This window comes from Prionailurus bengalensis, chromosome D1, assembly GCF_016509475.1.
Source record: "Prionailurus bengalensis isolate Pbe53 chromosome D1, Fcat_Pben_1.1_paternal_pri, whole genome shotgun sequence".
In the NCBI taxonomy this organism is placed as follows: Eukaryota; Metazoa; Chordata; class Mammalia; order Carnivora; family Felidae; genus Prionailurus; species Prionailurus bengalensis.
This window is the reverse complement of record NC_057346.1, coordinates 40,550,240-40,564,250: the sequence shown is the minus strand read 5'-3', so window position 1 is coordinate 40,564,250 and position 14,011 is coordinate 40,550,240. Positions and strand designations below refer to the sequence as shown.

At 44.6% G+C, this 14,011-nt stretch overlaps 1 protein-coding gene across 3 annotated transcripts in view; it reads left to right on the top strand.

Annotated features, from left to right (window-relative positions):
* Nucleotides 1-14,011, top strand: part of FAT3 (FAT atypical cadherin 3) — a 669,639-nt gene that overhangs the window by 627,766 nt on the left and 27,862 nt on the right. For all 3 annotated transcript variants that reach the window (XM_043579958.1, XM_043579957.1, XM_043579960.1), the window contains 3 exons: nucleotides 1,394-1,528; nucleotides 3,471-3,628; nucleotides 11,228-11,696. In XM_043579958.1, coding sequence (XP_043435893.1) covers nucleotides 1,394-1,528; nucleotides 3,471-3,628; nucleotides 11,228-11,696 — 762 coding nt within the window. The remainder of the gene's footprint in view (nucleotides 1-1,393; nucleotides 1,529-3,470; nucleotides 3,629-11,227; nucleotides 11,697-14,011) is intronic.

The window sequence follows — 14,011 nt, the reverse complement described above, 5'->3', positions numbered from 1 at the left end:
AAATATTGATGCCTGTATGGCAGGAGTAAAGATTTCTTGGGACGAAAATAGGACGATGTATTTTGGGGCACTTGTGACTTTTAGAACCGTTTGTAGAGATCATTCCAAATTTTCAGTTAAAAATCCCTTCATCTTCCAAGACTTTGTAAGCTGGCTCGTTGCCACGAGTATGTTTTATGGCTGAGCTCTAAACCAGTGGAAAATAGGATTTATGAATTCTGCATTTGCTAGTGCTACTTTTACTGCTCTTCTGGAAGATTACAGTTTTTAAATGTTTATATGCAGTTAGCATTAAATTTCTGCTTTCTCCTAGACAAAGATAGGACTCTATAATGGGATAATATGCTTAATGATGAGGAAAGAGTTAGGATGGCAGGGAGTAATGGTAATGGGTCAGATCTTCCGGAGGAAAGAAGCTGCTGATGTCCGAACGTTCTTGGTTCACACAGGAGTGCTCCTTTTGGCCACTGCTAACCCAGCTGTGGGCGGTTGTTCATTTGTGTCTCCTTATCTATGGTCCTTTTACCACTTAAACTCTCACCACGTTGAAAGTGGCCTAATGACATTTGAAATATACAAGATTTCTGAAACGTGGATCTTTCAGTGGATCCTTCAGTGGACCTGCGCCTGTCATCACCACACTTCTGAAATGACTCACTTGGGTCCTGAATTTTGCCTTAATCAGTTAATCTGCTTTCCAGGATTTTCTTTCTGAGGGATTAACCTTTCATCTCACTGTGCTACGAACATCGAACACGTAGAAAGCAAGCCTCCTTTGCCAAGGATAATGCAACTGTTTTTGATAGGCGGCAGGGCACATTTACAGCTAATCAATACAATAGCAGGTAGCAGAAGGGATTAGGAAACAATGTGAATTGTGCTTGCCCGGTTTGGAATTAGTCCTACTTTTCTTTAGGAAAGTCTTTTTCTTTCTCCTCTGAAAAGAACAACTAACATTTTCTGAAGTCTACCCCCTAAGTTTTTCAGAGCAGGGAAAGGGCATAGGAGAAATCTAAACTCAGGTGATGCATTCAAGTGGGCACCCGTGTGCAGGACCCGCTCCAGTCAATAGGACCGGAGCCCATGTGGTGTGATCTTTTCTCAGCTAAAGTTGGCCCAATTCCAACCTTAGCATATTGTAACCTGAAAGGAGGAGCTCCGTGTATTCTCTGCAGCCAGCCTACTTCAGTCTGCCAGTGTGCTTTTGACAGAGGCAGGGACGTTTGACAGGCGCTCACACCAGGAAAAGCCCCTCAGGTGCTCCTGCCTCTGGATGGCCTCTTTGCCTCTCAGCTCAGAGCCTGCAGAGTGCAGCCCTTGAACTTTTTCTGCGCTCCCTGGAATGTAGTGTGAGTCCCCGTGTACTGATCATGTGTGTTCCCTTTTGTCACAGGAGGACTGTGCCCGGGGTCCAACGATCCTTGCATGGAGAAGCCATGTCCAGGGGACATGCAGTGTGTCGGTTATGAAGCCAGCAGGAGACCATACCTCTGCCAGTGTCCACCAGGGAAGCTCGGAGAGTGCTCAGGTGCAGAGTGGGGTGGAATGATGAGGGTCTAAATTCATATTCCTGAAGCACTTGCCCTTGAGTAAATTACACTGCCCTAGCCCTTCCTGAAGACATATCTGTCTGCATGCAACATTTACCTTCAGAATGCACCACAGCTGACATCCACCCTCAAACATACTTGGGATTTATTACAGCTTTGGCCTGTGCTAAGGAAGCATGCAATGACCGTGGACTCCTTGCATAACAGGAAGACCACAACATGTGTTTTCAATCATGTCACATGGATATTAAGAGTGTACAGTGGAAAATAGAAGGCCGTTCGTTAGGCAGAGGAGTCAGAGTATCTGTGGCACGGCCTTCGATGTTCAGAGGGCTGCACAACCCATAGACACAACACAGAGATCAACAGAAGGTACAGCTGAGCCAGTCCAGTAGATCTTCCATAGAGCAAGCCCAGCCTAGAGCACCAAGTAAGCAGACCCTCCACTGGAAATACATATGATCTACTACATGTTCCCAAAAGGAGAGGTGCTTGCCTCTGTGTCCTGAAGGAAAGAAAGAAAGAAACAAAGAAAGAAAGAGGAAGAGAAAGAGAAAAGAGAGAAAGAAAGGAACGAAGGGAGGGAAGGATGGGCGGAAGGAAGGAAGTGGGGAGAAAGGAAGGGAGGAAGAGGGAAGGGAGGGAGGGAGAAGAAATGTATTTTGTTTCTGAATGACCAATAATCCTGTTACCGATTTTCACTCAATTGCAGTACTTTGTTTGATTCACATATTCTCTATCACTTCTAAACTCTATGAAGAACTCTTTTTGGTAGAGGATGTATTTGAAATACAGGCACACTGATACCCTTTTTGGAATCTGAGAAGTATTTATTAACAAACAATTATGCCTACCATGTGCAAAGCACTTTGCTAAGCATTGGGTTTTAGAAATTCATCCTTTGCAAAGAGAAGCACTATTTTCAAAACATGGAAGCCAAAGCTGTTTCACAGTTGATTTCAAGAAAAGAGCTGCCTGTGAATGAAGAGATCACCAGCCTACTTGCCTTTGAGGTCACCTAGGGCTTAGATTTAAAAGATACTTGTGCTGCCCCTCCCCCTGCACCCACCATGTGCACAGAGCAGGTGGGTATGTGGGGTGCCAACAAAGCCAACAAGTGTCCTAGCCTTGGATGTCACTTTCCACCCATCTTCCTTCTCCTTTCTCTGTAGAAGACTTTTGATTGTCCATGCTTGTCATCCATCTAGTGTATTTTCGCACTTTCCACCTTTCACCCCAGCAAGACAGCTTTTCAGCATTACTTTGCTTGTTAGAACATTAAACTGGAGTCAGTAAAATAGAGGGTGACTGCAGAATTGAGTGACGTGGGTAGGACTGAGGATTCTGAGAAGGGAAGCCTTGAAATTAATGGCCAAAAAGTAGAATTTTCACAGCACACGAATAAGACATCAACTCCCTTCTGTCAACATTAGTGCAAATTATGTAAGTTGGCTATTTGGCATTAGGGTGCTCAGGGAATATGGATATTCTTTGAAAAGAATTCTTTGTCTTTCCTCTGTTTCACGGAGTGGAAAGTTTTTTGGTATCTAAGTGATTGGTGGTGGGAATGAAGGGGTATCTTTTAATGGTGCTCATTTTACAAAGCAGGAATTGGGACCTTAAGAAAACTCAGGATATAGAATTTACCAAGTTTCCCTTGGCATGAGACAAGTAAGGTTTTAGGGTTGGGTTTTTTTTTTTTTTTTTTTTTTTTTGGTATCTGATGAATTAATATTTTTTCCACATTGGAATTAGAGTGGGGCCTGACGTGGAGAACCAGTTTTTAATCAAAAAATGCCTTCTCCTCAATGCCTTCATCAACTTCCCATGGTCCTTAATCAACTTGCTTGGTAGTTGTTGGGTGATTTCCCGTTTCTGGATGTTAACAGTAGATATGTCTTCTCATAATGGTCTTTTCAGGGCACACTTCTCTCAGCTTTGCTGGAAACAGCTACATCAAATACCGGCTTTCTGAAAATAGCAAAGAAGAGGACTTTCGGCTAGCTCTGAGGCTGCGAACTCTGCAAAGCAACGGGATTATAATGTACACCAGAGCAAATCCCTGCATAATTCTGAAGGTAATTAAAATGGGTTATCTTTTCCTGCAGTGAGTTCTCATGGTGATGTTTTGGCTCTGGGATTGGGGACTGAAATCTTTTTTGTCTTTTAAGTTCAGAAGACCAGAAACTGGCTTGAGGGCAAAGAGGAGCAGCAGCAGGACTGGGAAGTGTGCCAACACCCCATTTCCTTTTCTACACCCGGCTTCAGAATTGGCTCTTCGGATACTGGGGCATCTCTCTCTAGAGTGGGTTCAAGGGCTGCCCTTCTTTGAGCCGTAATCAGGCAACAGTTCGTTACAATGCACTTCCTAATCAATTCCATGGCAGGGGTGGTTTTTTAAAGAGATCAGCTGTGTCCTTTTCTACCATATGGGCCTATCCCCACTGACCCCTGAAGGTGACTTCTGTTCTTACACAGGGAGGAAGTTGGAGATCTAGGGTCTAGAAGGTTCCATATGTCCTATTGTGGCCCAAGCGGCCCAATTTTTAAATCATTCCCAGCCTCAGAAACTCTCCAACGCAGCCAGATTTCCTTTAGAGCAAGTCTGGCATGTGTATGCAGCTCAGAACTTCTGGGGCCTTCATGAAACCGACGACAAGACTAATACTAACAGTGTTTTGTGCCTCATTTGTTTTGATTACAAAGTTAACATAATAATGTATTATATATGATCTTCCCCATCTGATCAAGGAGAGAACAGAGATTCAGAAAGGTTTGGTTCGTTACCCAAAGTTGTTCGGTTAATGGGCGCCGAGGCCTGGACTTGTGTTCCAGTTTCTCTCACCCCGTGCTGTTCTTCTGCATGCTCTCTCCAGCTCTCAGTCTTACCGCTCTAATCATTTTGTAAAAATCCCACTCTGGGCATCTGTAGATGAGATGGAGCCTTCCAGTATGGGAGGAGAAGGGAGAAGAAGGAGGGAGATGTTTAATCTAACATTGTTTTCACAAGGTCACTTACTAGACCAGCCCGTTGGAAGTATATTCAGAGGCAGATGCAGTCTGACCAGTATGAAGTGCCCATACAAGTGGAAATGGCTGGCATTTTTTTCCTTCCGAGGGTTCTACCAGTAGGCTTAATTGAGATCATGGTGGGCCCTTATAGCTTCCGTCCTTTGATTGTTTGATAGGTCACATCCAAGTTGATTAGGTGACCCAGGCTTTAATCCTGGAGGGAGAAAAGTATGTAGGACATTAAATGCCAGTGGCTTCTCCTGTCACATAGTCTTTTGCTTACCTGCTTCTGGTATTGCCAGGCACTACGTGGTGGCCAGAGGGAGTGAGCAGGGAGTTGGAGTTTAAAAGTTGGCTACTTTCATAGGGAATCCCCCATTATCTGTACACATTCAACTGAGAGAATGATTTCAGCTCTGGGAGAAAAAAAAAGCAGTGTTTTTAAAGAAAACAAGAGAAGCAAAGGATGCAGTTTTGGCAAACAGTGAATTCAAATCCGATATTCATGGTGGAAGAAGAAAAATTCAGAGCCCTAAGTCCTATCTTTACAACCTTCTGGCCTCTGAAGCAAACTGCCTTGGGTCAGTAGATCCCTGTCTTTATTTTATTTTATTTTATTTTATTTTATTTTATTTTATTTTATTTCATTTTATTTTATTTTTTATTTTTATTTTATTTATTATTTTTACTGAGAAAGAGAGGGCACAAGTGAGTGAGGGTGGAGAGAGAGAGAATCCCACAAGGCACAGAGAGAAAGAGAGAAAGAGAGAAACGGGGCTCGAGCTCTCCAGATACAGGATGCAGGGCTCAAGTTCTCCGGATGCAAGACTCAAGCTCACCATATGTGGGGCTCGAGTTCACGGGATATAGAGCTCGAGCTCACCAGGTGCAGAACTCGAACTCATGAATCACCGAAGTCAGATGCTAAACCAACTGAGCCACCCAGACACCCAGTAGATCACTTTCTAAATAGCCCTGAGAGGTGGGGTTTTGTATCATTGTTGGGAAAGTGCTCTGCCCATCCAGAGGTACCAACTACCAGGAGCTCAGCTTAGGTGCCTCTGACCTTCCTGTCCTCCTTCAAGCTCTAACAGGACTCGTGAATTCAGAACATCCTTATGAGGCAAATACTTTCTATTAGCAAATCTCTTATATAGCATTAAATTTGAGAGAGAACAAAAATATTGGGCCTGAATGGCTTGATCCTAAAATGGAGCTTGTCATTTGACACTTCACTGGCAAATGTCTAAAATGTGCAGATCCCTGGGGATGGGAAAGAAGAATAATTAAACCTTTTAGGCAGCTCTAGCTCCTAAGGTATATTGTATTTCATGAAACAAGCGTGTTTCTGAAAGTTGTGTAAATTGAATCTCTGTAAATGGAATTCTAATAAACTATGCACGGTTGCTATTTGAAGGAACCCTTCCATTAATCCCTTTGTGATGTGACTAATCACCCCCAATCTGTCTGTTCGGTAAGTTTGCTTTTCCTATGTCGAGTTTGCCTACAGCAGGACACAGCTGTACTGAACTATCGCAGATACTCTACAGTCGCCAGGAATATCCACTTAGGGGATTTGAATCTGTTTGCTTAACATTTCCAGCCTCATGCAAGATTTAATTTCATTGGCTTTAGGTACAGTATGTGCCTTGTACTTAGGTTCAATGACTACACTGAAAAGCTTTGTTTAAATTGTACCTCTTGGTTGTTTATATTTTCCCAGTTAGAGCACATTCTCTAAAAAGTATTTGAGACAATCAATAGGGGTGAAGGGCATCCCTTGAAGACAGTCAAAGAATTGCATTGGGATCTCAAGAATTGAAAATGTTCATGGACAAGGGGCACCACAGTCTCTTAGCAGCAATAAAGGCGCTCATTCTTCTGTTGACCAATGATACCCTGTCTTCTTCCAAAAGAGATTCTAGGCTTACCATAAACACCAAAATGCAATAATCTCAGAGCACTATTAAGATGAAAATGAAAGGTTAAGACCCAACCAATGAAGTGAGGAAGAGCAGAATATCATCACTGAAAACTCTAGATCAAGGGTTACTATATCAGTTGAACACCAATCATAACTGAATTTTTTGACAGCCAAATAAAGAATAAAAATGGTGGGACAGGTTCTCTGGCTCTCCTCAAACCTGTGAAAGAAACATGTCAGATAACCAGGAGAGGTTTGTAACTTTTTCCATAAATCAGTCTTTCGGGTCCCATATTATAGCAAAAGCACAAGAATCCTTGCTTGTTAATCTAAAAATGTCATTATTTCATTTTGTGGGGAAGAGATGACACATGGCTTTATTTTTGATGGTTCTCAGACATGGCTAGCTTAAAACTCCAGGAATGAAAGGAAGATGGTCAGCTTAAAATTCCAGGAATAAGAAGAAGATAAAAAAGCTCATTTAGTTTGTAAAACAGCCCACTTGGAGTGACCAGATCTTTCCAACATAAAAAAGTGACAAAGAAGTTCCCACAAGATTCTCAAGTTTCAAGGATCTGTGTAACAGTATCATTGAGATGTGAGTCAAGTTATAATAATTGCAGTATAATGGTAATAAAATACCTAAAAGTTTACCAAGTACTTTACAAAATACATACATGTGTTTTCATCCTCAGTCTCTTGTGCCTAGATATGAATGCCTACTTTTTTTGCCTGTGAGGAAACAGGTTCAGAGAGAATCAGTGGCCTTGCCGGAACATAGCTGGTCAGCAGTGGATCTGGCCTTCTGAAGAGGCAAGCCACTCAGGAGTACGACAGGTGTTTATTAAAAGAAGAAATTTGGAGGGCTGAGATGATTATTTATTCATCTAAGGTATAAATTTTGAGCTAGATAGCAATTGATGGCTATCAATAGATAGCCTTGAAAATAAGTTTTCAAAAAGTTCCCTTTACAAAGAATATTTAATAACCTTCTTACAAGTTTGGGGATGTTAGTGCATTTGCTAGAGCCACACCAAGGATCTGAAGCAGTAACACTTTGCGCCATTGTTTATACTTTTTTACTCAAAATCCTAGTTTCCCACAAGATGACTTCTATTTTTTTTTTATTTGAGAGAGAAAGAGAGAGAACGTGGAAGCAGGGGAGAAGGGCAGAGGGAGGGAGAGAGAGAGAATCCCAGGCAGAAGGAGGGAGAGAGAGAATCCCAGGCAGAGGGAGGGAGAGAGAATCCCAGGCAGGCTCTATTCTCAGCAGAGCCCAATGCGGGACGCAATCCCATGACCCTGGGATCATGACCTGAGCCAAAATCAAGAGTCAGATGCTCACCCAATTAAGCCACCCAGGCAGCCCCTACAAGATGACTTCTTACAGCTCTGATATCGTGTCTTCTAAGCCCCAACCCCAAGCCACTCAAGATCCAGGTTAAAGCACATCACTGATTTCAGACAAAACTGAGAAGCTAAGTATCTTTCCCTGCTCTCTGAATTATGCATTTCATTGAACAAATTGCCCACCTGCCTCCCCCAACTCAGCACATCATTTCAGATCATTTGTGTAGATTTTTTTTTTACAGTTTCATGCACAGTGCAATTTCTATTAAAATATCTTACTGTCTTCTGCCCTTCTCTTGCTCGCACGTGCACATGCTCTCTCTCAAAAAGAAATAAAAGAAAAAAGAAAAAAAAGCTTGCCCTCTGATTTGAAAAAGCTTTGTCCTCTTAAAAGAGAGATCCTTTCAACTGGGTAAACCCTATTCTGAAGACAGAGAAAAACTAAATATGATGAGAGCATGAGTTTCCAGTATGAATGGACTCAAACATGAAAGTGTTCTCTTACGAAAAAAAAAAAAAGAAAGAAAGAAAGAAAGTGTTTTCTTCTCTCCCCGGCGTAATATGCCTGTGAGATAGGAAAAGATGAACTTTTGCAAGGTAGCCTTTGATTATCAGCACTCTAGTGTGTCGTCTAAACAAGGCTTATAATTCCAAACGCCTAGAATTTTGAGGCTACAAATCGCTTTTGTTTTCAAAAGGCTAAGGATGATGTAGGCACCTGGCTTTCTCTTCATTCAGCAGCTCGCTGCTGTTATTTTTTTTCAACAGAAAAGAAAACTGTACTCAGTTTAGTACAGTTTAACTGTACTGTCAGTATGGGATCGTTTTCTGTTCCTTAGTTAAAGAACTTTGATGTACCTGAGTACATTAGAGCTATAATGGTTCTCCCAGATGAATTTGCAACCCGGTTATTATCCCAAGAGGTAGGGAGTAGGGTTGGGGAGGGGAATGGACTGAGTAACATATTAATTGAAGATATCCTTTTACAATATCTTAGATGAATTGCACCCTCACCACCAGATTTTCCTTGATAGTCTGGGGACACCACTTTGTAGCCACGGAGCATAACGGCAGCTGGACTGTGCCGGAAGGAGGAAGTCCCCAAAGTCGCATTTGATCATTTTATTACTTACATTGAAATAAAAATATGGATATTACCCAGGAGTTGTTACTGAGCAAGTATGCTGGTATGATTTACAATATCCATTCAGTCCATTTTGTTGAACCAAAAAAATGACCAAGGCAACAGCACAGATTACATATGAAAGCTCTCTGAAAAGAAATAAATATCTGTCTCCAGTCTTTTTCCACTTCTTTATCCACTTGTGTTTCTGAGTGGAGTACGTACGTATGTGTAGCTAACCATTCTAGAGTGGACATGGTCTCCTATCGCTGTTCTCCAGAGAAGGGTCCCAGGCCCAGAGAGGCCAGCTGGTTCTCGCCAGGCTACACGCCAAAGCCTGAGTTAGAGTCCTCATTCACAAATACCCAGGGCTCAGGGGATAAATTCACACTGCCCCCTGACTTCCACATACACATGGTTCCGTGGTGTAAACTTTCTATGCAGGAAGAGAGGGTGCCAGAGAGTCCACAGAGGCAGAAAGGAGAGTCCCTTAGAATCAGTTGTCTGTGGAACACACCGAAGCACAGGTAGAGAAATGCCCATTTGTGAGAATGAGTGATACCGTGAAAACCCCTATCAGGCTGTCCTAGGCCAAACACACTTTGGAAAGAGTGGGTGAGTCTGTTTCTGTGCATCAGTTTGACACTTATGCCTCCTTAGCTCTTAGAGACCTGGAAGGTCTGTCTTCCCTTCCTTTCCCTTCCCTTCCCCTTCGCTCTCTCTACAAGTTTGTGTTCTCTGCCCGGGTTTGGGGAGAAGACCAATGTCAGCAGATCCTAAATAAAGGCCAGCTGCCTTTGGATGTCTCAGACGCCAGCCTTCACAAGACCTTTTTGCTGGGTCATACACAAAGGCCAGAAAAAGGACTTTTATTTCAGTCTCGGGAGGTGAATCCTTTTCAGGGCCCAGTATCGGTTTGTCACGAGGACGGGGGTCCAGCATCATTCCCTGGATCCTCAAGCCACCTTGCATTTCTGAGAAATGCAGATGAGGGTGGACAACGGGGTTCACAGACTGGCCCGTGTCCTCAGCAGCAGTGGAACCTGGGTCTCCATGGAGGACCAGTCCCTGGCCAACGGCTGTTCACCAGCCACCATGTTCAATAACCCACACTTCCTCCCTGACTTTGATGTCCCCTTCCAGTTAGTTGGCCTCCCGGAACCGACTTGGATGCCCTCCCTGCACCAGTGCAATCAAAGAAGCAGGCAGGTCTCTGTTGTCGCTGACCCTAGACCAGGGGCTGGGAATAGTTAACCAGAAAATCCTTCTGGAAGGCCAGATGTCATTGAACACATGTAGCTATATTCTAAGCAAATGGCCAAGCCCTGAGCACTTTGTGAGGTAATCTTAACCTAAATGATGAGCAGCAGTCCTAAAGAACTGTTTTAAGAATAGGCTAGTGTGTAGGGGCTTCTGGGTGGCTCAGTCGGTCGAGTGTCTGACTTCAGCTCAGGTCACGATCTCACAGCCTGTGAGTTCCAGCCCCACGTCGGGCTTTGTGCTGACAGCTTGGAGCCTAGACCCTGCTTCAGGTTCTGTGTCTCCCTCTCTCTCTGCCCCTCCCCCGATCTCTCTCTCTCTCTCTCTCAGTAATAAATAAACAATAAAAAATGTTTTAAAAAAAGAGTATGCTAGTATTTAATATAGAAGGGTTTTAAACTCTTAATTATGGATGAAGCTGGGAAGTAGATCTTTTATTTCTACCTGGCCTCTTTCTCTCTCCCGTAGCACACTCACACAGACTTACTTGTGGAATATATACATATTTCTATGCTTATTTGATTTATGGCAATCTGCCCCCTAAAACATAAGCCCCAAGAGGTCAGAGGTAGTAACTCTTTCTGCTCATGGTGGTCTCCAGAGCGCTTAGAATACTGCCTAGCAGATGTTCAATAAACATCTGTAAATAAATATAGAGTTTACAGAAATCATTCCTGTGGTGGTAATAACTAAGAAGGGTGCAGGGAATAAACAGACCCCTCAACAAGATATTGCTGTGAGATTCCGAAGGGCAGAGGTCCAAAGAATATGAACACTCTGAAATATAATTGTGGATTTGTGCAGCTGTGCTCATGTTACTAGTTGCAAGATTTGTGACATTTCAGGCGTGCATTTGCATGGCATATAACGGGTAGAGATCAGACCGTACTAGATTTATGACTGGATCAAAAGCACTGTCCATCCTAGAGCCTTCCTGGGAACAGGGTGTCCGGGAATGTATTGCCAGATGCATACTAAAAAGCGCTCCCGTCCTCGTTCCCCACGCAGATCGTGGACGGCAAGCTGTGGTTCCAGCTGGACTGTGGCAATGGCCCGGGAATCTTGGGCATCTCGGGCCGCGCCGTCAACGATGGGAGCTGGCACTCGGTCTTCCTGGAGCTCAACCGCAACTTCACGAGCCTGTCCCTGGACGACAGCTACGTGGAGCGGCGTCGGGCGCCCCTCTACTTCCAGACGCTGAGCACCGAGAGCACCATCTACTTCGGGGCGCTGGTGCAGGCGGATAACATCCGCAGCCTGACCGACACGCGGGTCACGCAGGTGCTGAGCGGCTTCCAGGGCTGCCTGGACTCGGTGGTGCTGAACAACAACGAGCTGCCGCTGCACAACAAGCGCAGCAGCTTTGCGGAGGTGGTGGGCCTGACCGAGCTAAAGCTGGGCTGCGTGCTCTACCCCGACGCCTGCGAGCGCAGCCCGTGCCAGCACGGAGGCACCTGTACCGGCCTGCCCTCGGGGGGTGAGTGCACTGCACCCAGGCACCTGCCGGGCGGGTGGGGGTGGGGCGGCGGGCAGAGGGGCTGGACGACCCGGGAGGGACTCCCTTTTACAGGCATAACCTACTCCTCAGTGACAGGAGTGTTCACCCAAGATGCTGGCCAACCTTCCTACTCCTCTTTGGGAAGGTCCGGGAGCTTGGCAATTATAGGAGCGTGCGGTTTAACGCTTTTGCAGCAACCCACAGACACGGGGCAGTGACCTCAGGAGTCCGGAGATGCTATCACGGCTGCCCCCTCCCCTGGGCCCTCCACACTCTTCCAGGCCTGGGGAGGACTAGGACCCCCTTTTAAGTATTTGCCCCCTGGAACCAGCTGTGTGTCACTGGAGAATGACTGGCTGCAGTCTGAGTCACTGACATCCCCACACAATCCTTTGTCGCTCAGACATACGACTTCAATAGAAGCTAAAGGGAGGGAAGAGTGGAACCCACCACTCCAGAAATGGAAGTGCAGTGGCGATGTTTTGGAGCATGCCTTTAAAATATGTGTATTGAGGGGCACCTGGGTGGCTCAGTCGGTTAAGCATCTGGCTCTTGGTTTCCTTTCAGGTCATGATCTCACGGTTTCGTGGGTTCGAGCCCCACATGGGGCTCTGCGCTGACAGCACAGAGCCAGCTTGGGATTCTCGTCTCCTCTCTCTCTCGCTCTCTGCCCCTTCCCCGCTCGTGCTGTCTCTCTCTCAAAATAAACTTAAAAAATATATTTTTAAATAAATTAAAAATGTATATTAAAAATAAGTCTAGTGGCACTTCTATAAAGGGGTGGAAAGGAATAAAGAAAGGGCACTTTACGTGAAATCTCAGGGTGGAAAAACAGTCAGTGACGCCATGATGATTTACCCCAATAATTTTTTTCCCCCAAAACATATATCATGAAAAAGAAAGAACAGGGTAGGTCAAGAAGGCGGGGGGAGGGTACTGAATGTTTCTAACATTTCTAATGTTTCTCCAGGCCTGGGAGTCTGAAAATGAAAGCGTCCCTGACTTCCCCAGATGTGGTCTCTGCGCTAACATAAACTAGGTCAGGCACTCGGCGAGTCGAAGGCTCGCCTTCCAATAGCCCAGCCACCGATCACACTTCAGCTCCTTTGCAGAGTCTCTCAGCAGTAGTGTGATTAGCAAATTTAAACCTTCCTCACAAATCACTTAGAGATTCTGCTGTGTGCATTACCATCTAATGTTCGTGAAGCCCAACTCCAAATTTAGAGTCCATTTTATTATTAGAATGTTATAAACTGTCCATGAAATGATGCACTGCCGAAATACAGACACCAAAGTTATTTAGACTTGCATATGTTACTGCCACAATGAGGGCCAAGTGCCCTGGGGGGAAATTTCTGCCGTCTCGATTTAAGAAATCTATTTGCTGTTTTTACTGTCTCAGCAGTATATGTAAATAAAGGGTTGTTATGGTGCCATAATTCCCGAATGATGGGCAGTAACTATACTTCAGTGGTTCTATAAACCAGCCCATTATGACAAGTCATGGCCAGTTTTTCACCAGGCAAAACAATTCTGCTAGTATGAGCCATCCACGATATATAAAAGGAGCATATAATTAAATTGGGTTGAAATAGAACACCACTCCATGTCAAATGCTGGGTACATAGCCACAAATTGTAACATACTTTTAACGATGGCAGGACATTGTTTTTGCTGGCAAAGCTATGGGCTTCCACGATAGGTTATCTTTAAAATAATAATAATAATCACTGTATTAAGGAAAAAGACTAAGGAATCTTGCTCTTCAGCGTGCATTTTAATTGCTTCAAATCGGTGAGCTAAATATTCTGTGCAGGTATGTTAATTAAGTGAGTGTGACTCATACCAGCACAGATTTCCTCTACTTTTTTTTTAAATGTTTACTTATTTTTGAGAGAGAGAGAGAGAGAGAGAGAGAGCACATGGGGGAGGGGCCAAGAGAGGGGAACAGAGGATCTGAAGTGGGCTCCTTGCTGACAGGCTGACAGCCCCAAGCCCAACGGGATCATGACCTGAGCTGGAGTCTGATGTTCACCTGACTGAGCCACCCAGAAACCCCTCTTCTAGTTTTTAATCTCTTTTAGTTTAACCAGATTTCAGCGCTGAGGACCTACCTGCTGTATACTTTTCACATGGCCTAAAGAACTTGCTTTCCTCTCCCCAGAGGCCCAACCTGGCCTACAGGTTACATTCCCTCTCATACTCCTCTTTGTCCCCTGCTCCCCACTTGGCCCATGATTGGGGTTGAGATTGCGATTCCACGACAGGTGATCTTTCTTCCAAGGTGACAGAGC